This window comes from Eretmochelys imbricata, chromosome 3, assembly GCF_965152235.1.
Source record: "Eretmochelys imbricata isolate rEreImb1 chromosome 3, rEreImb1.hap1, whole genome shotgun sequence".
NCBI classification, from domain to species: Eukaryota; Metazoa; Chordata; order Testudines; family Cheloniidae; genus Eretmochelys; species Eretmochelys imbricata.
In genome coordinates this window covers 35,602,507-35,615,989 of record NC_135574.1, presented here as the reverse complement: position 1 = coordinate 35,615,989, position 13,483 = coordinate 35,602,507, and the positions used below count along the sequence as shown (strand labels likewise).

At 39.1% G+C, this 13,483-nt stretch overlaps 1 protein-coding gene across 1 annotated transcript in view; it reads left to right on the top strand.

Annotated features, from left to right (window-relative positions):
* The window catches only part of DCDC2C (doublecortin domain containing 2C), a 95,141-nt gene extending 90,704 nt beyond the window's left edge, over positions 1-4,437 (top strand). The window contains exons 12-13 of the mRNA XM_077811465.1: positions 3,334-3,550; positions 4,191-4,437. Coding sequence (XP_077667591.1) covers positions 3,334-3,550; positions 4,191-4,437 — 464 coding nt within the window. The remainder of the gene's footprint in view (positions 1-3,333; positions 3,551-4,190) is intronic.
* Positions 4,438-13,483: the final 9,046 nt, after the last annotated feature.

The window sequence follows — 13,483 nt, the reverse complement described above, 5'->3', positions numbered from 1 at the left end:
TGGCAAAGCCACAGGTGTGGTGATGCTGGTGGCTGTAGTCACACATTTGAATGTAGGTGGCTCACAACACCAATTATAAATGTTTCATGGACTATCAGGACTTTATGCAACAACGCTACTGCCAGCCGACCTGAGAGAGGCATAGCACTTGTAAGGGAGTATGTTTAGCCATGTAAATTTAAATCACATTCAAAAATCAACCACAAGAGGGGGAGGTTGCTCATACTGAATAAGTAACACTGGTACTTTCAGTAAAATTTAGTTAATAGTTAATATATGTTTTTATTTTTTCACAAAATGTAAAAATTAAAGATTCTATAAAAACACAAATTCCACGTTTTTCTGTGGGAAATGGATTTCTAGGGTCCCTGGTCATGAGATCCAGTCTAAGCTTAGAGACGTACAGAATCAATGGTAGAATGCCAAGGTAGATGAAATCCAGGGCTATGCTGACCCTCATGAGAACAAAGACTTTGTGCTGCTTTGAAGACATATCTGTTCCTACACATACCACTACAGTGGTATTGAAGAGTGTGGACAGCCTAACACTGACTATTGACAAAAGAGAAATCCTTCAGTGGTGACAACAGCGTTTAAGTGATCTAACACACTGTCCAACATCAGAGACAAGACATTAATAACAGTAATTGATCAGCCAACATGTAATAACATGGATGCAACCCCATCCTGTGACAAAGTCAGCACTGCAGTCAGTGCCACAAAGAAGTTCAGGGCTCCTAGATCTGATGGCATTCCTGCAGAAATATTCCAGTATGGAGGTGAGATCCTGCTGAGGTGACTGCATAGACTATTTCTCAATACACGGAGTACAGAAGATGTACCGCAAGACTTCAAAGACACCACCATTGTCACCATAATCAAAAGGAAAAGTTAAAAGTCCAGTTGTGGTAACTATTGCGGTATCTCATTACTCTCCATGGCTGGAAAGATTCTGACTAAAATATTCTTTGATCATCTATGCAACATAGAATCATAGAACTGGAAGGGACCTCGAGAGATCATCTAGTCCAGTTCCCTGCACTCAAGGCAGGACTAAGTATTTAGACCATCTCTGACAGGTGTTTGTCCAACCTTCTCTTAAAAATCCCCAATGATGGAGATTCCACCACCTCCATAGGCAATTTGTTACAGTGTTTAACCACTCTGACAGTTAGGAAGTTTTTCCTAATGTCCAACCTAAATCGCCCTTGCTGCAATTTAAGCCCATTGCGTCTTACCCTATCCTCAGAGTTAAGAACAATTTTTCTCCCTTCTCCTTGTAAAAACCTTTTATGTACTTGAAAACTGTTATCATGTCCCCTCTCAGTCTTCTCTTCTCCAGATTAAACAAACCCATTTTTTTTCAATCTTCTTTTATAGGTCTTGTTGACCTTTCCTGGACTTTCTCCAATTTGTCCACATCTTTCCTAAAATGTGGCGCGCAGAACTGGACACAATACTCCAGTTGAGGCCTAATCAGCGTGGAGTAGAGAGGAAGAATTACTTCTCATGTATTGCTTACAATACTCCTGCTAATACATCCCAGAATGATTACTTTTTTTGCAACAGAGTTATAGTTAACTCATATTTAGCTTGTGATTCACTATGACCCCAAGATCCCTTTCTGTAGTACACCTTCCTAGGCAGTCATTTCCCATTTTGTATGTGTGCAACTAATTGTTCCTTCCTAAGTGGAGTACTTAGCATTTGTCCTTATTGAATTTCATCCTGTTTATTTCAGACCATTTCTCCAGTTTATCCAGATCACTTTGAATTTTAATCCTATCTTCCAAAGCACTTGCAAACCCTCCCAGCTTGGTATCATCCTCAAACTTTATTAAGTGTACTCTGTATGCCATTATCTAAATCATTGATGAAGATATTGAACAGAACCGGATCCAGAACCGATCCCTGCAGGATCCCACTCGTTATGCCCTTACAGCATGACGGTGAACCACTGATAACTACTCTCTGGGAACGATTTTCCAACCAGTTATACACTCACCTTGTAGTAGCTCCATCTGTGTTGTATTTTCCTAGTTCGTTTATGAGAAGGTCATGTGAGACAGTGGGTATGTCTACACTCACATTTTATAGATCTCTAAGTTGCTGGCTCAGGAGTCTGAAAAATCACCCCCCTGAGCACAGCAAGTCTGAGAGCTTTAAAGCGCTAGTGTAGACAGGCTCTGAGCGCTGGGAGCCGGGCTTCCAGCACTCAGAGCTAATCCCCTCAGCAGCACTTTGAAGTTTCCATTGTAGACATACCCAGTATCAAAAGCCTTCCTACAGTCAAGATATACCACATCTACCGCTTCCCCACTATCCACAAGGCTTGTTACCTGTCAAAGAAAGCTATCAGGTTGGTTTGACACTATTTGTTCTTGACCAATCCATGCTGACTGTTATTTATCACCTTATTATCTTCTAGGTGTTTGCAAATTGATTGCTTAATTATTCGCTCCATTATCTTTCTGGGTACAGAAATTAAGATGACTGGTCTGTAATTTCCCAGGTTGTCCTTATTTCCCTTTTTATAGGTGGGCACTATATTTGCCCTTTTCAAGTCTTCTGGAATGTCTCCCATTTTCCACGACTTTTCAAAGATAACTGCTAATGGCTCAGATATCTCCTCAGTCAGCTCCTTGAGTATTCTAGGATGCATTTCATCAGGCCCTGGTGATTTGAAGACATCTAACTTGTCTAAATAATTTTTGACTTGTTCTTTCCCTATTTTAGACTCTGATCCTACCTCATTTTTACTGGCATTCACTATGTTAGATGTTCAATTGCCACCAACCATCTGGGTGGAAACTGAAAGAAAGAAGTCATTAAGCACCTCTGCAATTTCCACATTTTCTGTTGTTGTCTTTCCCCACTCATTGAGTAATGGGTCTACTCTGTCCTTGGTCTTCCTCTTGCTTCTAATATATTTGGAGTACTTGTTTCCTTTTATGTCCCTAGCTAGTATGATCTCATTTTGTGCCTCGGCTTCCCCCCACCCCGTCATTAACTTCACGCTACTGGAATCGCAATGCGGTTTTGGGCCAACATGAGGTATGGCAGATTTGATATTGGTAGTCCATCAGATGCATAAGAAATGCAGATAACAGCACCTGTCTTTATAGACCTGGCTAAAGCATTTGACACCATCAGTAGACCTGGCCTTTGGTAAGTGTTATGTAAGTTTTGTTGTCCAGAAAAATTAACCAACATTCTGAGACTATTTCATGATGGAAATAGTAGATGGTGTTCCGTCCAACCCATTTCCTATTACTAATGGTATTAAGCAGGGCTCCATTATTGGTCCACTCTTTTTCAATCTCTTCTATGCAGCAATGCTTGATGATGCTACAAAAAACCTGAATGCTGGTATCAGGATAAATTTCCAATCCTCAGGAAAATTATTTAATCTGAACAGGCTGCAATCTTCCATGAAGATCTTCAAGGCAATTATTTATGAGCTGCTGTATGCCGATGACTGTGCTCTAGAGATACATACTCCAGAAGATATACAATGGATTACAGACAGATTCACGCAGTCTGCAGAGAGGTAAGGGGTGACAATCAATCTGAAAAAGACAGAGGTCATGTCACCAGGAAAACCCTACATGAAACCAAAAGTCACTATCAGCAACACACATCTGAATGCTGTTACAGACTTTTACTATCTTGGTAGTATATTGTCGAATGATGTTACTGTAGACAAGGAGCTGATAAGTTGTATCAACAAGACCAGTTCATCATCTGTCAAACTATAAGGCAGTCTGGCAGCAACATGTTATTAAGCTTCAAACTAAGTTAAACTCTATAAAGTGGTTGTACTGTCAAACTTCTTGTATGGGCATAAGACCTGGACCTGCTACAGGCATCATATTAAGCTGCTAGATAAGTTCCATTTACAACATCTGTATGCCGTACCTTGCGTCAAATATGGCAGATAAAGTTACCAGTAATGAGGTTCTGGAATGTAGTCACTCTACACAAATTGAAGCCATGTTTATCACATCACAGTTACCCTGGGCTGGTCGTGTGTTGAGGATGGATGACACCAGCATGCCAAAGCAGTAGCTGTCTGGCAAACACAGTGTGCAACTGCATATGAGGCAGCACAAGAAACGCTTCAAGGACACACTGAAACGTAACTTGAAACAGTTCAATGTTGATTTTGACAGCTGGACTGATGTTTACAGATCATGCTGGCAAGCAGTGGTCAATGATGGATTTACCCAATTCAAGATTAACTGCAGTATGGATCTTAAAGGATACAGGCAGAGTTGTAAACCTCGGCAGGCACAGACTGTAATCCCTTCCTTGGCATCAAGACATAAAACCACCATCAGCATCATCTTTGGTCATGAAGGACAACAACAACAATGTGAGCTATTAAATAGATGTCTGCTGGATAGCATGTGGTTAGATTATGGGGATACAGATTAAAGAGTAGAACTCAAGACATTATGGATCCTACTTTGTACTTAGACCTCAAGCTCACATTTCCTTTCATATACAGATATGAACTCTGAACTTCCACCTTCCTTTTCAATGTATTAAGCTTAGCTATAAAATGGTTTCTATTGATGTTGTTATCTCTACAATAAACTGAAAAGAGTTTATCTGAATCTTATAATAGGAGGCATGGCAAAATGCACTTGGAATTGTGAATTTAAGAACATAAGAATGGCCATACTGGATCAGACCAATGTTCCATCTAGCCTAGTACCTATTTTCTGACAGTGGCCAATGCCAGATGCTTCAGAAGGAATAAATAGAACAAGACAATTATCAAATGTTGTCCAGTCCCAGCTTTTGGCAGTCAGAGGCTTAGGGACACCCAGAGCATGGAATTGCATCCCTGACCATCTTGGCTAATACCCATTGAAGGACCTATCCTCCATGAACATATCTGATTCTCTTTTGAATACTGTTATACTTTTGGCCTTCACAACATCCCCTAAAGATGAGTTTAACAGATTGTCTGTGCATTTTGTAAAGAAGTTCTTCCTTATATTTGTTTTAAACCTGCTCCCTATTAATTTCATTGGATGACTTTCACTTTCTCCCCACCAGTCATGATTTTATAGACTTCTATCATACGCTCCTTTATTCATCCAATTTCTAAACTGTACAGTCCCAATCTGTTTAATCTCTCCTCATATGGAAGCTGTTTTATATCCCTAATAATTTTTGTTGCTCTCTCTGTACTTTTTCCAGTTCTAAGATACCTTTTTTGAGATGGGGCAAGCAGAACAGCATGCAGTATTAAAGGTGTGAGTGTACCGTGGAATTTGTATAGTGGCATTATATTTTCTGTCTTGTTATCTCTTTCCTAATGGTTCCAAACATTCTATTAGTTTTTTTGACTGCTGCTGCGTATTGTGCAGATGTTTTCAGAGAAATATTCATGATGACTCCAAGATCTCTTTCTTGAGTGGTAACAGCTAATTTAGCTTATTAAGTGGCTGTTGGGTGGCTCGGCAAGCACTACAAATGCTAGAAGAAGCTAATTTAGACCCCATCATTTTATATACATAGTTGGGATAATGTTTTGCAATGTGCATTACTTTGCATTTATCAACATTGGTTTTCACGTGCCATTTTGTTGCTCAGTCACCCAGTTTTGTGAGATCCCTTTGTAACTCCTCACAGTTAGCTTTGAACTTAACTATTTTGAGTAATTTTGTATCTTCTGCAAACTTTTCTACCTCACTGTTTACTCCTTTTCCCGATCATTAATGTTGAACAGCACTGATCCCAGTACAGATCCTTGGGGGACACCACTATTTATCTCTCTCTACTGTGAATACTGACCATTTATTCCTACGTTTTGCTTCCTATCTTTTAACCAGTTACTGATGCATGATAGGACCTTCCCTCTTATCCCATGACTGCTTACTTTGCTTAAGACCCTTTGGTGAGGGACAATCTCAGACTGGATCACCCTTTCCACACATTTGTTGACACCCTCAAAAATTCTAATAGATTAGTGAGGCATGATCTCTCTTTACAAAAACCATGTGTGCAATGTCATGGGGTTCACTCACCACTAGGGGTGCCTCCTCCTGGCCACTCTGGGGATTAGCTCCTTCCACATGCTGCACTTTCCTTTGGCAGTCTCTCCACCCATCTTTGCAACTCCAGGTACTCCTTCTTTGTAACTTGGCCCTCAAGCCAGGTCACTATGCGCCCTCATCTCTTGGGGTATCAAAGTCTTTCAGGACAAACTGTCCCAGGAAGTCTGCTCTCCCCTGCCTGGTCTGTGCCACTTTGCCAGTGCCTGGTAAGGGAACCTGAGCCCACTCTCTACTCCAGGACCCAGTTCTGGGGCCCTCTCATCAGCACCCAAGATCTGCCCTATCCCATACCTTGCTGCTTTTCCCCTGAGCCTTTCCTACCTTTCTGGCTCTCCCTGAAGTCTGGGTTTGCCACTCACACACCCTCCTCCCAGGGAGTAACTGTAGACTATCCTCTATAGTCCCAAACATACCTCCCTTCTTCTAGAGGGTGACTGCAGACTCCTTCCCTGCAGCCCCTAGCTGCTCTCAGCTCCTGGGCTTTATACAGGCTCCTCCTGTTCCTGCCCAGTCGAGCCTTATCTAATTAATCCCTGCTCCCTGACTCCTCCAGATGCAGTCTGGGGACTTAATTGGCCCAGCTAGCCAGTGTAACCCCACAGACCTTGTGTGGGGTGGACACCCATCACATGCACCTCCTTTTGTGTGACGGTTTCCATTTATGCATATAACTAGCTGTTTATGTGCACAGTTACAGGAAATGGACATTCAGGGTTGGCATGCAATAGTTCATGTGTTTTTACACACATTTGTGAGAATTTGATCCATCTTGTCTAATTTTTAAAACTTACTTAGCTGTTAGACAAATCAAAGGACAAAGATAGAATGATTTTAAAGTTACTGCTGTGATTAAGTTTAGGCCTTGTCTACACTAGAAACGATTTGTCGGTATCACTACGCCTGTACAATTATAACCGCAAACATTCCAAGTGTAGATGCAATTGACACCAACAAAAGAGTGCTTTGCTGGTATGGCTTATACCAGTTCCCTGAAAAAACGTTTTTGTTGGTAAAGTAATTGCATCTACACTTTTGATGGTATAAAAATGTCATAAAAAGAAAAATCACAGCCCTAAGAGATATTACCTCACTGGCAAAGGCCTCTAATATAGACGAAGACATAGTGAAAGAATTGTTTTGTTCTGAGCACCCTTTCAGATTTCAAATCAGGCTAATCTCTTTGATTGTTGATAGGTTTCAGAGTAACAGCCGTGTTAGTCTGTATTCTCAAAAAGAAAAGGAGTACTTTTGGCACCTTAGAGACTAACCAATTTATTTGAGCATAAGCTTTCGTGAGCTACAGCTCACTTCATCGGATGTTGATGATCATGTGGACAATTCAAGTGTGAGAGTATTTGGATATAATGGACAATGAGGAAGTGTTGGAGTAATCAGTGGAGCATGCAAAAGGACTGATTAAATTGACTTGCCTTGTGATCAACAATTTTTAATTTTAAAGGTTCATTGTGATTTTGTGATTAATTTAAATCCTGTCTATTTTGACATCTACTTCAGACATGCAGAATCAGCCTACTCAAAGCCAAATAAATTATATTATTCTCTAGCTCTCACTTCCCTTCTTTCCATTAATTTGGTATACTTGGAATACTGTATACAGGGCTTCTCCCTATTTCACGTGCTGTTCTTTGGTAGATATTGTAAGAAAGATTAACTTCATAGAATGCCTTTTTTAAAGCTCAGTTTTGTTTTTAGATGTACTGGATACAGAGAGAAGAGATGTGTTTAGGTTCTTCTGAGAGGCATTGTGTTACAGAGAATTGAACAGGGTGCTGGGGGCACGGGGATAGTGGGTAATCCCACTTCTATTTTTGAGTCATGCAACTTTGTGTAAGTCATACTAGATCAAATTCCAATTTTATTTTACAATTTAATTGACTTCACATGAGTTGTACATTAGCTCACAATTAGACCCTGTGTCTGTTACTTCCACTATCAAATGTTGATAATGCTTACCTACCTCACCTGCAGTCAGAAAGGGTTCCCAATGAGTACAAGTTATTGTTTCTCTTGTCATCCACTTCTTTTAGGGCTACTTATGTCAGGTAACTCACATCATTCTGAATTGTAGGAATGAGTATGTCGTGGAGAATATGATGATGATGTCCTTTTAGCAGAAACTGAGATTTGTGATCTGCTAGGTGAAGAAAAAAAAGAGATGTGTACAGGTTCCTGTCATGAAACAGCCATTTTACTAGAACGCCATGTCAGTTAGTTACTGCAAATGTTACTGTTTGTACTGCTATCAATTCCTGCAATCTCTTTCCTGTTTTCTTTATTGGAAATCAGACCCCTGACAACAATCAGTTACATCTATGGACCTTTAACTTCTGTGGATTTACACCAAGGGAAAATCTGGCCCAGGAACAATAATAATTCTATAACTGGACACTTCACTCAGTTACATCATATTGTAGAACTGCTTCCTTGTCCAGTGTTTAGGGTAAATATTGTGACTGAAAATTCTGTTTTTCATTTTCTTCATTTAGAAGTGAAACTTAATTAAAAGATGATGGCTAATACAGTAGCACTATTTATTTCTGGATAGATGCAGCAGATGAGTGCTTAGTTTTCATTGAACTGGAGATCATAATGTGATAGGGTCTTTTTAGTTTAATATTCAATAATTTAGTTAAATATCTATATTTTAGCCTTGCTATTGAAAGGAGGTTACGGAAGTAATCTATTTTTATACTGAATATTATCGTTCTATTCCTACTTTTTCTATAGATGGTCTTTATTGCATGGATTTCAAAGGATGCTGCTCTTTCCATGGGACCGTATTTAATTTTGTCACTCAAAAGCTTGTCTCTTCACCAACAGAAGTTTGTCTCAGAAAATATATTACCTCACCCACCTTGTCACCCTATCCAATGTTACTGTTATTTGAGACCCTGATTCAACAAAGCACAAACATGTACTTAACTTTAAGCATGTGCTTTAGTCCCATTTAAGTCAATGGAACTTAAGCAAGTGCTTAAATAAACTTCTGAATCAGGGCCTGAGTTAGGTGTTTCATGCAGCCTTTCATGTCATATCACAGTCATATCTGATTTATAATACTGTGTGTATATCCTTCATAATTTCATAACATAGCAGTAGGACACTGTGCCTATGCTTCTTTTTGCGAAGTTATAATGTAAAGGTATTATAACATTTTGACCTTTTATTATATGAACACACCTCACTGGAAGACACATCTGGAAATAGTTTGTTATTAACTGTACTGTATTTTAATTATATGAATTATAAAGTACATATTTTGGGTATTTTTAGATGCACATTTTTAAAGATGTAGTTATGTGTTCACCTGGCTGGTGTACATCAGGTGCATGCAGAGTTGTGCCTTTAAAAATCTGTTCTGTAACTGCTTCGTGATAGAGAAATTTGCAGAGACATAGGTTCATATATTATTTTATATTCAAAATAACAATTTGTTAACATTTGATGACTGTTGTTATGGTGCAGAGATTTATTTCCTTGTCAAGGCAGTGGACTCAGGCTTTTACTTACAGCAAGAGGGCTGTTTTAATGCTTGTCCTAGGTAGTTATTTCATTCATCTAATCCATTCTGAACTGTCTTCCTCTTTATTCTTCCAGTAGTGTGATCTTTACTACTACGGTATTCTAGCTATTAGCTGTTTAGTGTGAGATAGACCTTCACTGTTTCACCCTTTCATGAGAATTATTATTTTTCCGACTGTCAAGGCTATTATGAGCCATTTTGTCAATAGTAAGGGTGTATTAATTTGGAAGGACAAGGAGTCATATAATATCTTGATTAGGGGATATTTATTTCTAAGGCTGTGGAGAGGTTATTAAGTATTTCTGGCCAAAAAAGTCAGTTCAGAATATGAAAATCTTATGTGTGAAATACTAGCTGTTTGCTGATGTTCAGAGAATTGTAATCCTTCACAGACGTTTCTTTTATCCAGTCATCCTGATTTTGAGGGTGACTTCAACAATCATAGTTTGTAGCAGGGGATCTTTGCATAGATCCATAGAGCCAGTGTCTGGTTGTGTTGACAACCATGTTGTTTCTGTACCTGGCGCTGTGCTTCCAGCTGTGGAACGTCTTCTTAAAGTTGCAGACACCCATGTTTACAGCATGGTGCCGTGCTATGTGGTCAGCTGCCAGATGCTCGAAGATCAGATCAGAACTATTCATCGTATGCAGATTTTGTTTTGAGTATCTTTGAAGTGTTTCATCTCCCCTCCACATTTACAATTGCCAGAGCTTAATTTGGAATATAGTATTTGTTTTGATAGACAGGTCTCAGGCATATGAATTATATGACCAGCCCATCCCAGCTGGACATAAATCAAATGAGCCTCAATACGAACCAAACCGGCTTTTGCCAAAACTTCTGTGTTGGACACCCAATCCTGCCATTTGATGCCCAGAAGATGTTATGTGTGCCACAAATGGAAACTGTCAAGCTTCTTAATGTGCCATTGATAACAGGGCCATGTTTCACATCCATAGAGTAATGTTGTGAGGACAATAGCATTATACACTTTGATTTTTTTCTGTAAACAGGTTCTGTTACTTCCAGATTTGGTGATAAAGGTAACCATATGCAACACTGGCTTTCTTAATTCATGGGTCTGCAAAGATGTACTTAGAGGCTTATTGCATTTTTACCCTGATAGAGTCCTACTTTATATACTCTATGGGGGGAGGAGGGCTTTACAGTAAAACCTATTGTGTATCTTTCTGAAAACCCCTTAATACTGCTGAGTTGGTGTTTGTCATTTTCCGTACTGTTTTCCAGTCTCTTTTGTTGAACTGGAGTTTTTAGTTCATTTGCCTATTTGATTTTTTTACTTTTGTGGCAACAGATTTGATAGAGTTCAGCTATCAACATATATTGTATAAAACCTGCTCTATTTCCAAAACTCTTTCTTGTATGGAACTCTTAGAGGTTCTGAACCTGCATTCTTTATACACCTAAAAGTTCCACTGCTTCCAGTGATGGCTTTTGGTGCCCAAGGAATGCAAGATTAGGCTAATTATTTGCACAGTTCTGGCTACTAGTGGTAAAATGGGTTGCTTTGCAATATCCTTGCAATACCGTTTGTTCTCTGTGTTGGCAGCCTTACTGATGTGCCAAATAGTGTATTATGGAACACACACCATTGGCTGTTCTTCTCAAATGTAGATTTCATATGTCTTCAATCTTTGGTTGACTTATTGTGAGTAGATGACCGGTGAGAGGAATGTGTCATGAATGTAGTAACAAAATAAAGTGTGCTTTCATTGATTTTTTTATAAACTGTGAACGCAGAATCGTATATGCAAACAGTATATGTCTTGTGTATATATTTTTTATGTATATATACATACTACATATACAATGTACTCTATATATTTCATATGCCTGATGAACATATAATGTTTTTAGATATTGCTTTTTGTCTTCCCTTTTTATTTTAGTTTTATATTATTTTCATTAGTAGCTTGGCTATTTTGTAACAACTGTGATCAACTATGCCTAGTTGTTTGACTTCTTTCAGTGAATCTGCCTACTCTGTAAGCATGCAGGTGAATCACTTCAACATGCATTAGTTTTGTTGTATAGTCTTGGTTGTTGCCTTGGCAGATCTTCTGCGTTGAAAAAAAAAATCACCTCTTGCCATTTTCTTTCACAGTAGCACAGAACACACAAACGACGTCTACTCAAACTATCATTCAGATATCAATATCCATAAAAACTCTTCCCAACTTCTGACCTGCAAAAGGCCATACATGCTGTGAAACATTACATCTTGCCTGGGCCTATGCACCATGAAAGGACAAGAGTTGTTACTGAATCTGACTACAAAAACAACTGTCTTTAAAGCGATGATAGGGGAATGGACTAGATAGACAACAGTGAATTAGATGACTAGATGGCAGTGGTTACTCGTAGCTTTTAGGTGATTTATCTGTTTGTTTATTAAATTGTAAATCCCATTTTTGGCACCTGTGACCGTTCTGCTGGAGGTAGCTGTACTTAGGCTTCCCCGCTCTTGGAATGCAGTGGAGATGTGAGTTGCCTCCCTCTTCCCCCTTAATTTCAGAGACAAAAAGATCCTTGTAGCCCAGAGCCTTTACACTGGCCTCTCTGGAGGGGAAGAGAAGAAGCCCCAGCTGCTCTTTTTTTAACTACAAAGCAGGAAGACAGAAGAAACATAGGCCAGGGGAGGGATTGCCAATGAAGAGTGAGAAGAAGAAATAAGATAATCCAACCACATTCTGCACTCAACTGGACATGTGGATGTCTCATTGAGATCAATAGGAGCTCTACGTACATATCTGGGGACAGAATTGAGTCCATCATGTCTAGTGAACGCTGACACATGGTTATTTAGCATGGAAGTTGTTTTTGCTCTCTTTTCCTGGAGTTATAAATGTTATTTCTTGAAAGGGTACTAGTTACTTTAATGAAAGCATAAATTAGTATTTATATAGTGTTTTACATAGTTTAGGGAGACTAACTTATTGCAGTCAAAATCTGTATTATTTTAAAGTAAAACAAAGAATCTAATTATAAAATGTTTTATCACATTTATTTATTTATTTTGTAGACAAAGAGGGAGAATCCGAACAAAACCAGCCTGCAGAGGAACCCATACCAGAAGAAATTAATGAAAAAAAAAGGAACATAAAAAGATGATTTCAAATGTCATGTCATGTTGTGCTATAGAGGTACGAAAGATGTTAATACTTAATTTTCCCCTTATTCTCTTCCTTTCTGATTTGCAAAATGAGCTGGATTGAAATGATTGGCTTTAAGATTTTTTAAAAAACAATAGAAACTGGAGATTAAATATGCCTGATTCTGAAAATATCTCACTAGTGTGCTGGAATATAAGGCCCATGCCTACACTATAAACTTACACTGGTATAACTACGTCGCTGAAGGGTGTGAAAAATCCACACCCCTGAGTGATGCAATTATACTGAGCTTACCCCACTCTCATGGAGGTAACTATGTGTAGTTTAACTATGCCTATGGGAGCAGCTGTCCCATCAGCATAGTAGCATCTTCACTGAAGCACTACAGCGGCACAGCTGCACTGCTTCAGTGTTTTAAGTGTAGACCTGCCCTAAGGCTCTGGCATTTGTCCAAGAGTCAAGTGAAAATGTTCCTTTATTCCTATATTGATTTGTGACCCACATTTTTTGAAGGCATTCTTTAAATTTTTCAGTAAATGTATAGATTTTTAGGCCAGAAGAGGCCATGATAGTCTAGTCTGACCACCTGCATAACACATCATAGAATTTCACCCCGCCCATAACTTGTGGCTGAACAAGTGCATACCTTTTAGAAGCCATCCAGTCTCAATGTAAAGATTCCAACTGGTGGAAAGGGTACTGAATTCCTTAGTAAGATGTTCCACTACTTTAT